We start from the raw sequence: 18,261 nt of genomic DNA, 5'->3' as shown, positions 1-18,261 counted from the left end.
CTTATCGCTATTCTTATCGCTATTCTATTCTATTCTATTCTATTCTATTCTATTCTATTCTATTCTATTCTAATTCTATTCTATAGGAATGCAAATGACCAGCTGTCTGCAAGGAGTATAAATCCTTCCAAACCCCACCATCCAGCCAACAGCTAAATAAGCTTCTTGGATGAAAAACAAGGAAGTCTTCAAAGATAAACGAGAAAGTTCAGTTGCCTCCTGAAAAAACACCTTTGGGACATTTTGTCTTCAGCCACCAGTGCTCCTATTTAGCATGCAGCCAAATTATCCCACGACTGTCCCATTAAAAAAAAAAAAAGCACCACGAAATCCCTCGCTCTGGAGTTTGACAGTTACAATGCGTCTGAAAATGACTCGCCGGGCCAAAGCTCCAAAGCTACATGATGTTTCCCAAGCTCTAAGCTGACAGAAAAAAAAATGCTTAACGCTGTATTCTCAAGACAATGTCAATGCCTCATTATCACACTTCTAACCATTGCGTAGAGACATTTCTTCTGCCAAGAGGAACTATTAAAGGCCATCTGGTAAACGCATGGAGGAAGCGCGGAGCACAACTGCTTAGCTGGTTATTTTTAGCTGAAATTTCAAGTTCGGGGAGGCTTTTTCCTCAATGCACCACCTCTGCCAACAGTTTGGAATTTGTCCATGCTGGAGTGTGAGATTCCGGGGAGCAAAAGAAGGGGGAAAGGCAATGGACCTTTCCCTCTAAGGCAGGGGTCCCCAATCTGTGGGCCGCAGCCCACTACCACTTGGCCACCGGGCCGCGTGAAGGCACATGCACTCACACACACTCGCGCTAGCGCCACCCCGAGCATCCCACCGGCGCTAGCGCTGCCCCGCCCCTGAGTGTCCCATTGGCACTAGCGCCGCCCCGTTTGCAGCACTCACGCCCGCACAGCCCCATTTGCATGCGCGCATGTGCTCACGTGCAGCCGTTTGCTTGTGCACATGCACTCAGACGCAGCCCATTTCTGTGTGTGCACACGGGGCTCATTGTTGCACGTGCGCACGTGCAGCCCATTTGCGTGCGCGCACGTAGCAGTGCCTGACTCCCTTTCCAGGCCGCCAAATCAAAAAGGTTGGAGACCTCTGCACTAAGGCAGAGGTCCCCAACCTTTCTAGGTTGGCGGCCCGGAGGGAAAGGAAGGGGGAGGCATGGGATGCGTGCACGCAGGGGACACAAACGGGGGCAGCACTGGGTGTGGGGCTAGCGCCCACGCGAAGTTGGGGGTGGCACTAGCGCCCGCATGATGCCGAGAACAGGCCTAGCGCCTGCGTGACACTCAGGACACACTGGCCAGCCATTCATGCAGCCCAATCGCCAGTGGGCCACGGCCCACAGGTTGTGGACCCCTGCTCTAAGGAATCCTGGTCACTTAAAGCTGCTATCCAACTAAAGCAACGTTTATTATTTCCTGTATTATTCATTTATTATTGCTTCCTGTACAGGCAATCCTCGCCCACCATCGAGCCAAACATTTTTATTGCTAAGTGAGACAGTGGTTAAGTGAGTTTTGCCCCATTTTACGACCTTTCTTGCCACAGTTAAGTGAATCACTGCTGTTGTTAGTCACATGGTTGTCACGAAGCTAACCAGCTGATGTATGATGTAATGTTGGGAATGACTCAGCAGGGTCTGTGTCCCTTTAAGAGTAAGCAGGGTCTGTATCTTTTTAAGAGCCTTGTATAAAAGGGAAGGCTCGGCAGATGTGTGCTCTCTCTTCTGTTTCCTGCTGTAATTGCTGTGTGTTGGAGACTACTGTATTAATACATGTGTGTGTGTGTTGTTCCTGGTGTATGATATTGTAGATAGTGTAGGATAAACCACCATTTAATATAGACCACTGTTTACTGTGTTTACTCCTGGGTTATCTTGCGCAATAAGACTGTGCATGCTCTGACAATGGTTCTTAACTGAATTTGGCTTCCCCATTGACTTGACTCCTCAGGTGGTTGCAAAAGGGGAGCACGTGACCCCCCAGGGAAACTGCAACCATCATGAATACACGCCAGTTGCCAAGCGTCTGAATTTTGTTCATGTGATGCTGCAATTGGCATGAGTGTGAAAAATGGTCGTGAGTTATTTTTTTCATGGTGTTGTAACTTTGAATGGTCATCAAACGGTTGTAAGTCAAGGACTACCTGTATTCCAACAACAACAAAAGCAAATAACCAGGATGCCGATAGTTTTGTGCACAGGACAAGGGGAAAAACAAGTAGGAAATGGCCTAAAAATCTGTTCTTTGAAGATTTCTTTTTAGATCATTGTGAGCTTCTCCCATACGACACAAGGTGCATCTTCAGGGTTTTCACTCCCAATAAAAAACAAATATTTGTGTAAAAGGTGCTGGGAGTGTAGTTGTACTAGGGAGATGGGGGGGGCTCTTAACTACTCAATGAAAAATCAGGAAGGATATTAGCTGAGAAAGTTCATAATTTTCATTGTCTAGAGCAGTGTTTCTCAAGAACTTTAATCTGTGTGGACTTCAACTCCCAGAATTCCACAGCCAGCATGCCAGGTAATTCTGAGAGTTTAGGTCCACAGAGATTAAAGTTATTAAAATTGAGAAACCCTGGTCTATATTCCAATGCCGAAGGAATGTGAAATAAACAAGACACGGACGGCAAATATAACTGAATACGCACAAGGGAGGCACAAGGGAAGTCTTACTTAAAGAAATGGAAATAACAGGAAGAATGAGGGAGTGGGGATAAAAGACGAGTTCAGGTTCCGCCGTAGGCGTGAAAGCAGCTGGGTGACTTTGGACCAATCACCAGGAGATGGTGAGTTCTAGTCCCGCCATTAGGCGTGAAAGTCATCTGCATCACTTTGGGCCAATCACCAGGAGATGGTGACTTCTAGTCCCGCCTTAGGCATGAAAGCCGGCTGGGTGATTTTGGGCCAACCACCAGGAGACAGTGAGTTCTAGTCCCGCCTTAGACATGAGGGACAGCTGGGCAACTCTGGGCCAATCACCAGGAGACAGTAAGTTCTAGTCCCACCTGAAGCATAAAAACCAGTTGGGTGACTTTGGGCTACTCACCAGGAAATGGTGAGTTCTAGTCTTGCCTTAGCCCTGAAGGACAGTTGAGTGACTTTGGGCCAGTCACCAGGAGACGGTGAGTTCTAGTCCTGCCTTAGGCATGAAAGTCATCTGCATAACTCTGGGCCAATCACCAGGAGATGGTGAGTTCTAGTCCCACCTTAGGCATGAAAGCCGGCTGGGTGATTATGGGCCAATCACCAGGAGACAGTGAGTTCTAGTCCCGCCTTGCTGGGCAACTCTGGGCCAATCACCAGGAGACAGTGAGTTCTAGTCCCACCTGAGGCATGAAAGCCAGCTGGATGACAATGGGCCAGTCCCTCTCTCTCAGCCCAATGCACCTCACAGGGTTGTTGTGGGGAAACTAGGGGGAGAAAGGCATCTCGGATATGTTTGCAGCCATTAAAAATTACCTGTGGAGGGTAGTTGCTTTCTGACGACCATCGTGAAGATTGATCATTGGGCTTGTCTACTAAAATATTCCTAGAAACACAGAAAGAGAGAGACAGGTGTAAAAACGAAAAGGTGACAACACAGCCGACTGCCCATCCACCATTGATGCTTGCTTTAACGGGAATAATTAAACAAGCCAGGTCTGTTGTTAGGTCCAAATCAGGATTCAAAACCTGATAAAACAGGCGGTCCTCAACTTACAACCATTCATTCAGTGACCAAATTTGCAACTGCACTCGAGAGACTTATGACCATTTTTCACACTTACGAACGAAGACACGGTTTCCGACAAATGGTGGTGATTTGCGAGGGTTTCCCCCTTTTTTTTTTTCCAATTACGACCCCTAAGCTGTTATTTCACAAGGCGTTTTCCGGGTGTTTTCGATCAAATTAGATGTTATTGTGCAAAAGTTACACAATAATCCACAGGTCATTTAGCGGGTTTTCGTGAAGTTATTGTTAGATCGTTAGCAAAGAAACGTTTTTTGCTAGTATTTTTGTGCTACGGATCCCTGCGAGTCTAGGGGCAAACCTATGGACCTCTTCTCAGGAAAAAAAAAAAGAATTATTTAAATGCAGGAAATAAAATACATACATGTGGACTGTAATGACAAAGGAAGCCTTGCTCCTCCTTTTTTTGCCCACTAAAGAGTTTTGCCCCTTAAAAGTTTCAAACTTGGCAGGAATGGCAAAAATTTCAGCATACCTGAAAGAACAATCGCAACAGAGATATATTTCGGAATGGAGAAGATGGGTTGAATATATTCAGAATAAGTATGGGACTAAAAAATTTCATCTAGCATATGAATGAATATTAGAATTATAACATGTACTATTATTTTACCTACGTATAAGGGGAGTTAAAGTGCGATAGGATTTAAAGTGTATTCACAGTTTGTTAGCTTATTTTAGTTTAAGCTTGTTAGAGGCAATACCCTCCTTTCAGCTCTGGGAAGTCGGGGGGGGGATGTGGGGGGGGGAGGCAGAGGAATGGAGTATACTTAAAATGTACTGTAAAACTTTTCAATAAAAAAAAGAGTTTTGCCCCATAAATTATTTTCAAGCACAAACCAATTCAGTTCATGGTAGGTAAATAAAATTTTTAGACATGAGATTTTAACAAACGAAGGCAAATATATATGTCCCAGCATAATGTAATAATAATAATAATAATAATAATAATAATAATAATAATGATGATGATGATGATGATGATGATGATGTTGTGGTTGTAAGGGACCTTGTAGGTCATCTACTCCAACCCCCTGCTCAGGCAGGAAACCCTATACCATTTCAAACAAATGGCTGTCCATTCTCTTCTTAAAAACTTCCAGTGTTGGAGCATTCACAGCTTCTGGAGGCAGGTTGTTCCACTGGTTAATTGTCCTCACTGTCAGGAAGTTTCTCCTTAGTTCCAGGTTGCTTCTCTCCTTGGTTAGTTTCCATCCGTTGCTTCTTGTCCTGCCTTCGGATGCTTTGGAGAATAGCTTGACTCCCTCTTCTTTGGGGCAGCCCCTCAGATACTGGAACAAAGCTATCATGTTCCCCCTCGTCCTTCTCTTCATTAAACTAGACATTCCCAATTCCAGCAACCGTTCCTTGTATGTTTTAGCCCCCGGTCCCCTGATCATCTTTTTTGCTCTTCTCTGCACTTTTTCTAGAGTCTCAAGATCTTTTTTACATCGTGGTACCTTTTGGGGAGGGACATGGTGGCTCAGTGGGTTAGGATGCTGAGCTTGTCGATCAAATGGTCGGCAGTTTGGCGGGTCGAATCCCGGGTGCCACGTAGCAGAGTGAGCGCCTGTTACTCGTCCCAGCTTCTGCCAACCTAGCAGTTCGAAAGCACGTAAAAAAATGCAAGTAGAAAAATAGGGACCACTCCGGTGGGAAGGGAACAGCGTTCCGTGCGCCTTTGGCGTCTAGTCATGCCGGCCACATGACCACGGAGACGTCCTCGGACAAGCGCTGGCTCTTCGGCTTTGAAACGGAGATGAGCACCGGCCCCTAGAGTCAGAAACGACTGGCACGCATGTGTGGGGGAACCTTTACCTTTACCTTTTGGGGAGTCTGTTGTAACTTTGAACAGTCCGTAAGTGACTGGTCTCTAAGTAGAGGACGACTTAATATCAAGTCCCTGGATAGCACAATTGCTGAGAAACCTCTGAAAGTGCAAGAAGCAAATGCAGGCTTAATGTTCCCCTTCAAATCCATGTTGCTTTGGGAAAAGTTACAGCTGCCCTATTCCAATCTTCCTTAAAAGTTGGATCAAGCGCACAATACAATTTACCCACAGCAGATACAAAATTCGAGAACCAACTGCAAGCCCCCGCTCTTGAACGGGACTTAGAAATAAGCAAATAAGCTTTTTTTCTTCTTTTTTTCTTCTCTTGTTTCAGAAAACGCAGCTGAGGAAAACACCAGCGCTGCACTTTCCTTACCACAAAATGCTTGCAAAGGAGACAAGAAGATGAATGGGCCGTGGAGAAAGAAACAAATCGCGTCCTTTGAAAAACCCTGAATGGGGTGATCAGACACAAATCAATCAGGGATAATTCCGCCGTTAAGAATCCTCCCTACACAAAAGGCCCAATAAATGCAGCTTTCCAACACGGGGAATCTGAAAGATGCACATTCGGAATGTTCTGTTTTCACAAAGCATTCATGCATCCCAGCGTTTATTTCTTTTTTGTTCTGCATCGATGAGGTTTTATGACAATCAGCGTTAAGGATCTGTGCCCTCCAGATGTTGCTGAACAACAATTCCCAGAAGATCCCCCAGCTAGCCTGGCCAAGAGTCCACGGCCTGAGAAACGTAGCTCGGTAACCTGTGAGGAAGCAAGGATAACCCAGGTCAACTGGGACAACCGCATCCTCTAGAAAAAGAACCGGTTTGAGGTAGTGGTGAAGGTCCTGGCCTAGAAACCAGGAGATGGTGAATTCTAGTGCCATCTCAGGAATGAAAGCAGGCTGGGTGACTTTTAGACCAATCACCCGGAGACGGTGAGTTCTAGTCCTCTTTAGGCCTGAAAGGCGACTAGAAGACTTTGCACCAATCACCAAGAGACGGTGAGTTCTAGTCCTCCTTAGGCCTGAAAGGCGACTAGGAGACTTTGGACCAATGACCAGGAGACGGTGAGTTCTAGTCCTCCTTAGGCCTGAAAGGCGACTAGGAGACTTTGGACCAATCACCAGGAGACGGTAAGTTCTAGTCCTCCTTAGGCCTGAAAGGCGACTAGGAGACTTTGCACCAATCACCAGGAGATGGTGAGTTCTAGTCCTCTTTAGGCCTGAAAGGCAGCTGGGAAACCTTGGACCAATCACCAGGAGACGGTAAGTTCTAGTCCTCCTTAGGCCTGAAAGGCAACTAGGAGACTTTGGACCAATCACCAGGCGACAGTGAGTTCTAGTCCCGCCTTAGGCATGAAAACCGGCTGCAGGACTTTCAGCCAGTCCCTCTCTCTCTCAGCCCAACCCACCTCACAGGGTTGTTGTTGTGGGGAAAATAGGAGGAGGAAGAATAATAACCGTCATGGAAACCAGTTCACGGACCGGAATATCCCGTTTCATCCTTTCAGCATAAAGCTGCTATCTCAGGAAACGTGACACATCTTTATAGCACTGGCATTCTGTCACGTTACAGCAGGGGTCTTCAAACTTGGCCCTTTTATGACTTGTGGACTTCAACTCCCAGAATTCCTCAGACAGAATTCTGGGAGTTGAAGTCCACAAGTCATAAAAGGGCCAAGTTTGAAGACCCCTGGCTTATATGGTCTATGCTGGCTGAGGAATTCTGGGAGTTGAAGACCACAAGTCATAAAAGGGTCAGGTTTGAAGAGCCCTGGCTTATATGGTCCATGCTGGCTGAGGAATTCTGGGAGTTGAAGTCCACAAGTCACAAAAGGGCCAAGTTTGAAAACCCCTGGCTTATATGGTCCATGCTGGCTGAGGAATTCTGGGAGTTGAAGACCACAAGTCATAAAAGGGCCAAGTTTGAAGACCCCTGCATTACGGCACTGCCATACCTCCATAGCTGTGTGAAGACTATCATACCTTAGGTTTTGGGCAACCGGGCTACAGTATCCTATAATTTACGACAAAGCTATTTTGTGGACACTGTCCCATCTAATTTAGTAACGTCTTCCTCTGAGACGGAGCCATCTCCAAGGAACTAAGCTGAGTGCAGGCAGTCCTCAATTTGTGACCAGTCACTAGAAGTTACAACAGATCTGAAAGAGGGGACTTATGACCCAGGCACTTATGACCCAGACTCAAAGTTGAGGAAACACACACAGAGACACACACGTCATATAACTGCACTTTGGGCACCGGGCTCCAAGACCGCATTTAGAACAATTCTGCTGCAAATCAACACTTCCGGTTTTCAACAAGACCGCCCCATAGCGAAGAATGGATTCAGCTTAACGACCACAGCAATCGCTCGATAACCCCAATGTCCATTTAACAACTGCAACAACTAAAAAAGGTTGTACGATCAGGGTTAGTCGTGGGACCGACCTATTTTATGACCAGTATGACTTAAGACCCATAAGGGGCGTGCTGCGTTACAGTCGCAGTTTGAGGACTACCTGTTTTTGAGGAGCTATCTGTTGGCTTCCATAACGTCAGACAGGAAAGATCCAAGTTCACCCACAGAGGTGTCATTAAACAGGTCTATCGCTTCTTATGCCTCTGCATGGCAAACTTCTTGACTGAGGGTTAGCATCAGCTAGGGAGGAACTAGATAAGGGTCAACAGGATTCGAGAGAGATTGGACTTGATTCGCTTGTAGCTATGTAGGGATTCTCGGCTGATCCCTCCTTTAACTCCGCCCCCAGATCCTGCCAGTCTTTCTCCTACACATGCCATAAAATACTGAAAACGGGTCTCCTACGCCAGAGGTCCCCAACCTTTTTAGGTTGGTGTTCCGGAGGAAAAGTAAGGAGGCGGCATGGGGCTGCATGCATGCGTGGGATGCAAAGGGGGGCGGTGCTGAGGGAGGGGCTAGTGCCTGCGTGAAGCTGGGGACGGCGCGACACTCAGGACGGGGCTAGCACGAGCGTGTGTGTGTGTGTGTGCTGGCCAGGCATTCACGCAGCCCAATGGCCGAGGCCACGGCCCGGTAGTGTGCTGTGGCCCACAGGTTGGGGACCCCCGTCCTATGCTGAGAGAGAGAGACTCTCACAGTCCCCATAAAAGCATCAGCCGGGCAACGACGAATGGAAACCCTGTGCAATTCGTTGGTTGTTTTTAACTTGCACTTGTTCATCCAATTCTATTCAAGCCCCCCAAGAGGATTAAACAGACCCACCCGCGGCTTTCGAAACTTGGCTATGTCGGAGAAAGCAATCCCAGTTATGCAAGCTGCACGGCTGGGCTGAACAGTTATTCGGAATTTCTGTTCTTTTTTTTTTTTTCTTCTTTCCCTCCCCACACCATTTCTTTGGTTTCACGGGTACCCTCTTTCGAATAGCAGAAAGGACGTTTGCAAATAGCAAGGGCTCAGGAACTTCCTGAAGATGGCTGCGATATTCTCTTTCCACTTTAGTGAACTGTTCTGTCTATTCTGCCTGTGGCTTTTCTCCAACCTTTTCTATGGATAAAGGTTAGTAGAACATTTATCGATTACCCAGCGCTTTGCTTCCATGTTTACAGGGGGCACCGCAAAGGGCGATGAAACGCTGGGTTTTGGGGGGAAAAAGTCCCAGGGAAAACTCCAAATACAGGTAAGTCCTCGACTTACGACGGTTCGGTCGCTGTTCGAACTTGCAGCAGCCCTGGAAAAAAAAAAAGCGTACCTCTGATCCCTTTTTCACACTAACGGCCGCTGCGGCGTCCTCGCGGTGGTGTGATCAAAATTCAGACGCTCGGCAGCTGACTCGTACTTACGACGCTTGCCGTGTCCTGCGCTCACGGGATCCCTTTTTTGCGACCTTCTGACAAGCCAGGTCAAGGGGGAAGTGACAACTGTGTTCCCAACGTTAACAACTGCAGCGACTGCCTTAAAGACCGCGGCGAGGAAAGCCGCAAAACGGGGACAAGAGTCTTGCTTGTTAGCAGAAGCGTCGCCCTGGGCCGAGGATCACCTAATAGTAATAAGAAGTTGGAAGGGACCTTGGAGGTCATCTAGTCCAACCCGCTGCTCAGGCAGGAAACCCTATACCATTTCAGTGTGTAATATTTCTCTACACGGATTTAAGTTATAAAAACTAGGGTGAAGTTCAACGCTGCCTTTGAATCCCAGACTGAATCTCGCACCCGGAGGGCAGAAGGTGGCTTTCCCAAAAGTAAACACACCAAGTGAGCAAACAGTTGCGACAGCTTTGGGTTTGCGTCCAAGTTCATCTCAGGACCCGTCGCCGAAAGGGAACTTGCACGCCGCAAGAAACTCGTCCTGCTTTTTATTTGTTCTCGCTTTCTCTCTTTCGCCCACCTCGTCGCCCACGTCTGCTCCGGGCTGAACGATGCTTACAAGCCCAAACTCAAAATATTAACTGCGTCTGCGCGATATTGGAAAAAAGTGAAGGATCACCATTCAGATGGAGAAATAACTGGGAGGGGGGAAACACTAGACTGCGCAGAGACTGACAGATGGACTATGAGATTTGAAAGGAAAAGAAGAAACAATATGATCCAACTTGAGACTTATTCTACCGATGGCTCGAGGGGAAAAAAAAAGGATTAGGAATTAAATGTGTCAGCAAATGTAAAGTCGAGACAGCACGTTGGAAAAATTATTACTTTATGTATGGGGGAAAAAATCAATAAAAACTTTAAAAAAATAGAATATCCCATTAGAATACCCCGTTTTTGCCATTTCCTTACTTGCTTGAAGTCTTCTCCTATTAGTGAGGGCTGCAAATATACTCAGAAATACAGGTACTGAAAATATAGAAGTACAAGGTGCTCCTCAGCTTATGACAATTGTGCCCACAATTTCTCTCGTTAAGGGAGACATTTGTTAGTTTTGCCCTATTTTGCGACTTTTCTTGCCACGGCAGTGAAGTGAAACGCTGCGGTTCGTAAGTTAGTAACACGGACTTCCGTCTTCTGAGCTTGGCACCACCTAATAAACCTTGCCGGATCTCTCCAGTTAAATATGAACAGCCCACACCTTCCACGTTGCCGTGGGTCCTCTGTCTCCCAGCACTTATGACCTCCCTGCTTATCCTGTCACCTCGGCCATTTTAAGTCTTTCTAATCTTAAATCAATTCTGATTTTAATGTCAGTTTTACTGAGTATATTCTACATTGCCCAGAGCCCCTCTGGGAGGTATAAGTAAGCAAGTAAGTAAGTAAATAAATGAATAATTTTTGGCTCAAAACTCAAGGCAAAATCCTTATGTGGCTACTCACATTTGGCCGAATAAAGTATTCTATTCTATTCTGTTCTGTTCCATTTTATTCTGTTTCATTTCATTCTGCTCCGCGCTGTTCTGATTCTATTCTACTCCACTCCACTCCATTCCCTATTCTATTCTATTTTAATTTCTATTCCATTCCCTATTCTAGTCTATATTCTGTTCAATTATTCTATTTTATTCTATATTCTGTTCAATTGTTCCATTCTATTCAATATTCTGTTCAGTTATTCTATTCTATTCTATATTCTGTTCAATTATTCTATTCTATATTCTGTTCAATTATTCTATTCTATTCTACTCTACTCTATTTTAATTTCTATTCCATTCCCTATTCTATATTCTTTTCAATCATTCTATTCTATTCTATATTCTGTTCAATTATTCTTTTCTATTCCATTCCATTCCACTCCAATTTTCTATTCTATTCTACTCTACTCTTAATTTCCATTCCATTCCCTATTTTATTCTGTTCTATTCCTGAGTTTAGCATTCAGTGTTACAACCCTGTGATGAACATCCCTCGCTATTTTTATGTTTTCCTTCATGTCCTGAGCCTCCAACACAATTTTCACCTCCAACACAACTGTCTCTTTGATCTGTGAACTTGATGGTGGTGGTGGTCTTGGAGACCACCCTGTTAGGCATATGGTGTTAGCCTACAATGTTGGGTTGAAAATATATTAACCATGATGTTATGTCTTTAAGATGTTAATTGGCCAATGGGTGTGTAAGTGTTCTCATGGCCATAAGAGGGAGCTAGTAACGTAGCTTCTCTCTCTCTCTGAATTCACTGCTCTCTACTGTTACTGTTTTTGCTCTGTTACTGTTATAAATCTGAACTGTGTATTGACCTCTGGACCGGTAAGACGACTTTGTATTTTGGATTGCTACTTGGACTGTTTATTTTTGACCGTGCATTTTTGTTTTTACACCACCTTCAAGTAAACTACTTTTTGCTTTTACAACTCAGTGTACTCTTGTGTTTACTGTGTGACTTTTACAACTCTCAGTACCCTTCCTTGTCTGTGCAACTCCTTGGTAGCACAAGGAGACCTCTGCACAACAAATTCCTTAACACACCCAACTCCCCAAAAGACTCTGAATGCCTTATAACACATTTAGAAGTCATGACGTCTTTCCAACCTTTCCCTTCTTCAAAGAGAGGTCAGGAAAAAGAGATTGCGCAATAGCTTCCCCCCCCCCTCCCCTCTCAGACAGAGGCTCACTGCTGGAATCACGGAGCTGTCTGAGAGTCAGTCTGGCCCAGTGGTTAAGGCACGGGGCTAGAAAGCAAAAGGTCGTGAGTTCAAGTCCCGCCTTTTCCACGAAAGCCAGCCAGATGACCTTCAGATAAACACGGGGAAGCGGTAAGTTCTATTTAGTCATTGGGCTAGGTAGTCCCTCTCCCTCAGTCCAACCGACCTCACAGGGCTGCTGTTATGGGAAAAATAAGAGGAGAAAAATGTGTGTTGGATAGGTGGAGTTATTTGTAAAAAATTGCATTGCAAAGGTGGGATACAAATAAAAATAAAATAAAATAAAGCCGGAGCTTGAAATGGCTTAGAACGTTCTAGGATACCATTTACAGAGGAGGAATTATCTACGGAAAGATTACATCTCTAATCATGAAAAGACTCTCCCCCCCCTTTTTTTTTTTTGTTTATCTGCTACCGGGGACACCCTGATTAGAAACCTGGTTTCCCTCACAGTATTTTGCAGGAAAATGTAAAAGCAAAATTAAACACCCTCAAGTTTTACAAATTACCGGCATCGGAAAAAGTATACAGCAAACTTCCTTACAAAAGAACAATAAAATAAAATAAAATAAAAAAGTTAATAATAATAAAAAATAGGTTTGTTTAGCAGTTTAAACTGAACGGATGCTGACAAGGCAAAGATAGGAGAGTGTAACTCTGAACGGCCGCTAAATGAATGGTTGTAAGTCAAGGACTAACTGTAACGTAAGGAAAGGGAAGGAAAGGGTGACCAACAGGAGGAAAGTGGATGGACCCAGTTACAGTGGCAATGGATGACATCTCCGAAGACAAAGAAGAGCCACAAAGAAGAGGGGGTCAGCCTCTTCTCCAAAGCACCTGAAGGCTGGACAAGAAACAACGGTTGGAAACTGACCAAAGAGAGAAGCAACCTGGAACTAAGGAGAAACTTCCTAACAGTGAGGACAATTAACCGGTGGAACAGCTTGCCACCACAAGTTGTGGGTTCTTCATCAATGGAGGTTCTTAAGAAGAGACTGGACGGCCACTTGTCTTAACAATTGTACAGGATCTCCTGCTTGAGCAGGGAGCTGGACACAGAACAGGGGTCCCCAACCCCTGGTCCGTGGACAGGGACCGATCCACAGCACACCAGAAACATGTCCGTGCAAACAAATGAAGCTCCATCCATGGAATGCCGGCAGCAGGCGAAACCACATGCGCTTCCGGTCTGTGGGAAAACCTCTCTCCACGGAACCGGTCCCTGGTGCTGAAAAGGTTGGGGGCCACTGGACTAGAAGACCTCCAAGGTCCCTTCTGGGCAAAAAAAGACCTGAACAACTATCTAGGTCAGGGGTTCCCAACCCCCAGTCCGTGGACCAGCACTGGGCCACAGCAGGCCAGCTACCGGTCCGCACAAACAAGCAGAGCCCCATCCGCGGGATGCAGGCAGCACACAAAACCACGCACCCTCCGGTCCACGGAAAAACCTCTCTCCATGGAACCCGGGTCCCTGGTGCCCAAAAGGCTGGGGACCTCTGATCTAGGTGGCCTCTAGGAACCAGCAATAATCGGATGCCCCGTCCTGCATGATCAATGCCTAACTCTGCTTAAAGGCTCTAATGCTGGGAAAGGTAGACGGAAGGGCGTCTATGGAGATTCCTAGTCCTCCAGTTCACGGCTGTCCCAAAGGTGCTTTTTCAGGAGGCCACTGGGCTTTCTTGTTTTTCTTGGAAGGCCTTTCGCTTCTCATCCAAGACGCTCCTTCGGCTCCGACTAGACTCCATTCCCCTTCCATCCCCCACCATTCTAGTCAGAGCTGAAGAAGCGTCTTGGATGAGAAGTGAAAAAGGTCTTCAAAGAAAAACGAGCTGCCTCCTGAAAAAGCATCTTTGGGGTAGATGGAAGGAGGAGGAGGAAGGGAAGAGGAAGTTCAGAGAAGAAGAAGAAAAATGTCAGAGAAGAATGTCATGGAAGAAGAGGAGGAAGAGGGGAAAGAGGAAGGTCAGAGAAGAAGGAGGAAAATGTCAGAGAAGAATGTCCTGGAAGAAGAGGAGGAAGAGGGGAAAGAGGAAGGTCAGAGAAGAAGGAGGAAAATGTCAGAGAAGAAGAAGAAAAATGTCAGGGAAGAATGTCATGGAAGAAGAGGAGGAAGAGGGGAAAGAGGAAGGTCAGAGAAGAAGGAGGAAAATGTCAGAGAAGAAGAAGAAAAATGTCAGGGAAGAAGAAGAAAAATGTCAGGGAAGAAGAGGAGGAAGAGGGGAAAGAGGAAGGTCAGAGAAGAAGGAGGAAAATGTCAGAGAAGAAGAAGAAAAATGTCAGGGAAGAAGAAGAAAAATGTCAGGGAAGAAGAAGAAAAATGTCAGGGAAGAAGAAGAAAAATGTCAGGGAAGAAGAGGAGGAAGAGGGGAAAGAGGAAGGTCAGAGAAGAAGGAAGAAAATGTCAGAGAAGAAGAAGAAAAATGTCAGGGAAGAAGAAGAAAAATGTCAGGGAAGAAGAAGAAAAATGTCAGGGAAGAAGAAGAAAAATGTCAGGGAAGAAGAAGAAAAATGTCAGGGAAGAAGAGGAGGAAGAGGGGAAAGAGGAAGGTCAGAGAAGAAGGAGGAAAATGTCAGAGAAGAAGAAGAAAAATGTCAGGGAAGAAGAAGAAAAATGTCAGGGAAGAAGAAGAAAAATGTCAGGGAAGAAGAAGAAAAATGTCAGGGAAGAAGAGGAGGAAGAGGGGAAAGAGGAAGGTCAGAGAAGAAGGAAGAAAATGTCAGAGAAGAAGAAGAAAAATGTCAGGGAAGAATGTCAGGGAAGAAGAGGAGGAAGAGGGAGGTCAGAGAAGAAGAAGGAAAAGTCAGAGAAGAAGAAAAACGTCAGAGAAGAATGTCAGAAAAGAAGAGGAGGAGGAGGAAGAAATGTCAGAGAAGGTCAGAAAAGAAGAAGAGGAGGAAGAGGAGGAGGAGGAGGAGGAGGAGGAAAAACTGAAGTCCTTGATGCTTTCTAACCTTTCTTGCAAATGTTTATTAACCTCACTAGATCAGGGCTTTTCAACCAGTGGTACGGGTACCACCTGTGGAAGAAGGAAGAGGAAGAAGAAGAAATGTCAGAGAAGAAGGTCAGAAAAGAAGAGGAGGAAGAGGAAGAAGAAACGTCGGAGAAGAAGAAAACTGTCAGAGGAGGAGAAGAAAAAGAAGAAAAAGAAGAAGAGGAGGAGGAAGAAACATAACGTCCACTCCTAAGCAATGTGGCTGTCACAATCCCACCTAATTTTACAACTTTTTTTTTTTGGGCCAGAGTTGTTAAGAAGCACATCAGCCCCATCACCACATCCTGATGGCCACGAAGACCCCACGACAAGGCCTGCTACCAGTTGTTGTTGTTGTTAGCTGCAAAGTCGTGTCCGACCCATCGCGACCCTATGGACAACGTTCCTCCAGACCTTCCTGTCCTCTACCATCTTCTGGAGTCCATTTAAGCTCACGCCTCCTGCTTCAGTGACTCCATCCAGCCACCTCCTTCTCTGTTGTCCCCTTCTTCTCTTGCCCTCAATCTTTCCCAGCATTAGGCTCTTCTCCAGTGAGTCTTTCCTTCTCATTAGGTGGCCAAAGGATTTGAGTTTTAGCTTCAGGATCTGGCCTTCTAAAGAGCAGTCAGGGTTGATCTCCTCCAGGACTGACCAGTTTGATCGCCTTGCAGTCCAAGGGACTCGCAGGAGTCTTCTCCAGCACCAGAGTTCAAAGGCCTCAATTCTTTGGCGCTCAGCCTTTCTTATGGTCCACCTTTCACAGCCATACATTGCAACTGGGAAGATCATGGCCTTGACTATATGCATTTTTGTTGACAGGGTGATGTCTCTGCTTTTTAGTGTGCTATCTAGATTGGCCATGGCTTTCCTCCCCACCTTTTAATTTAATTTAATTTAATTTCCATTTAAGCATTTGTTGTTGTTAGTTGCGAAGTCGTATCCGACCCCTCGCGACCCCGTGGACAACATTCCTCCAGGCCTTCCTGTCCTCCACCATCTTCTGGAGTCCCTTTAAGCTGCTTCAGTAACTCTATCCATCCACCTCCTTCTCTGTCATCCCCTTCTTCTCTTGCCCTCAACCTTTCCCAGCATGAGGCTCTTCTCCAGTGAGTCCTTCCTTCTCATTAGGTGGACAAAGGATTTGAGTTTCAACTTCAGGATCTGGTCTTCTAAAGAGCAGTCAGGGTTGATCTCCTCTAGGACTGACCGGTTTGATCGCCTTGCAGTCCAAGGGACTCGCAGGAGTCTTCTCCAGCACCATAGTTCAAAGGCCTCCATTCTTTGGCGCTCAGCCTTTCTTATGGTCCAACTTTCACTGCCATACATTGCAACTGGGAAGACCATAGCCTTGACAATATGCACTTTTGTTGGCAGGGTGAGGTCTCTGCTTTTTAGTGTGCTATCTAGATTTGCCATGGCTTTCCTCCCCACCTTTTAATTTAATTTAATTTAATTTCCATTTAAGCATTTGTTGTTGTTAGTTGCGAAGTCGTATCCGACCCCTCGCGACCCCGTGGACAACATTCCTCCAGGCCTTCCTGTCCTCCACCATCTTCTGGAGTCCCTTTAAGCTGCTTCAGTAACTCTATCCATCCACCTCCTTCTCTGTCATCCCCTTCTTCTCTTGCCCTCAACCTTTCCCAGCATGAGGCTCTTCTCCAGTGAGTCCTTCCTTCTCATTAAGTGGCCAAAGTATTTGAGTTTTAGCTTCAGGATCTGGCCTTCTAAAGAGCAGTCAGGGTGGATCTCCTCTAGGACTGACCGGTTTGATCGCCTTGCAGTCCAAGGGACTCGCAGGAGTCTTCTCCAGCACCATACTGGGAGACAGATCCTCCCCACACACACACACACACACACACACATGGACATAGATCCACTCGATCCCTAAGAGCCCACCCACCCTGGCTGGAGGGCGCCTGATCAACCCAGCATCTGCCTGCCCTGCTCCACATCAGCCCCCCAACCCGCTAAAGAGGCGGGGGGAGGGAGGGGGCTCTAACCCAGAAGCCCCCCCCCGGCCTCGCCAGCCTTCATTCACACCACTGCAAAATGGGGGGAGAGGAGGAGGAGGAGGGACCCCCCCCTCCCCGCCTGGGGTAGCAGGCATCAGGGTTGGGGGAGGGGGTCTCGCAGCATCTCCCTCCCCCCAGAAGAGAAACTCGACCTCCCTCCTGCCCCCAACCTCCCCCGCTGTGGACCGCAGGGCCCATCCTCCGCGCTGGGGAAGATGGGGCGGGGGTCCCGAGAGCCCGCGGAGGGGAGGGGTCCGCCTCGAGGAGGAGGAGGGCGCCCTTTCCCCCACCCCACCCCGTCGGCCGACTCACTCTGGCAGGTAGGTGGAGGAGAAGCTGCTCCAGCGGTGGAGGGTGTAGGCCAAGACCCGGCTCCCGAGGAGCCCCGACGACCCTGGGCCGAAGCCTAGGCCCGACGCCGCCATCTTGTCAGCCGCCGCGACGGGGAGGAACCATAGAGTGGGCGGAGGGGAAGGCGGGAAGGGAAGGGAGGGAGACAGAGAGAGACAGAGAGAGAGAGAGAGAGAGAGAGGCGCGCTCTTCCGGTTTTTCACTTCCGGCTGCCGCCGGGACGCTCGCTTCTCTTTGGCGGCTTCGGCCACGCATGTTCGCGGTGGAGCCGGAAGTGGGAGAGTGCTCACGACCGCTTCTCTTTGGCGGCCTCGGCCACGCACGACCTCTAGAACTGGGGGGGCGGGGTATCTTCAAACTGGGCCCTTTGATGACTTGTGGACTTCAACTCCCAGAATTCCTCAGCCAGCATGGACCATAGAAGCCAGGGGTCTTCAAACGTGGCCCTTTGATGACTTGTGGACTTCAACTCCCAGAATTCCTCAGCCAGCATAGACCATAGAAGCCAGGGGTCTTCAAACGTGGCCCTTTGATGACTTGTGGACTTCAACTCCCAGAATTCCTCAGCCAGCATAGACCATAGAAGCCAGGGGTCTTCAAACGTGGCCCTTTTATGACTTGTGAACTTCAACTCCCAGAATTCCTCAGCCAGCATAGACTATAGAAGCCAGGGGTCTTCAAACTTGGTCGTTTTATGACTTGTGGACTTCAACTCCCAGAATTCCTCAGCCAGCATGGACCATAGAAGCCAGGGGTCTTCAAACATGGCCCTTTTATGACTTGTGGACTTC

At 47.1% G+C, this 18,261-nt stretch overlaps 1 protein-coding gene across 1 annotated transcript in view; it reads right to left on the bottom strand.

Annotated features, from left to right (window-relative positions):
* Positions 1 to 17,553, bottom strand: part of MKLN1 (muskelin 1) — a gene marked incomplete at its 3' end in the record, with an annotated part of 58,512 nt that extends 40,959 nt beyond the window's left edge. The window contains exons 1-2 of the mRNA XM_083366574.1: positions 17,432 to 17,553; positions 3,479 to 3,548 (exon numbers count right to left, since the gene is read on the bottom strand). Coding sequence (XP_083222700.1) covers positions 3,479 to 3,548; positions 17,432 to 17,544 — 183 coding nt within the window. The 5' untranslated portion in view covers positions 17,545 to 17,553. The remainder of the gene's footprint in view (positions 1 to 3,478; positions 3,549 to 17,431) is intronic.
* Between the last annotated feature and the right edge of the window lie 708 nt (positions 17,554 to 18,261).

The sequence above is a fragment of the Vipera ursinii genome (genome assembly GCF_947247035.1).
Source record: "Vipera ursinii genome assembly, chromosome: 6".
NCBI lineage: Eukaryota > Metazoa > Chordata > Lepidosauria > Squamata > Viperidae > Vipera > Vipera ursinii.
Note: the sequence above shows the minus strand (reverse complement) of the source record. Positions and strands in the feature narration are given on the sequence as shown.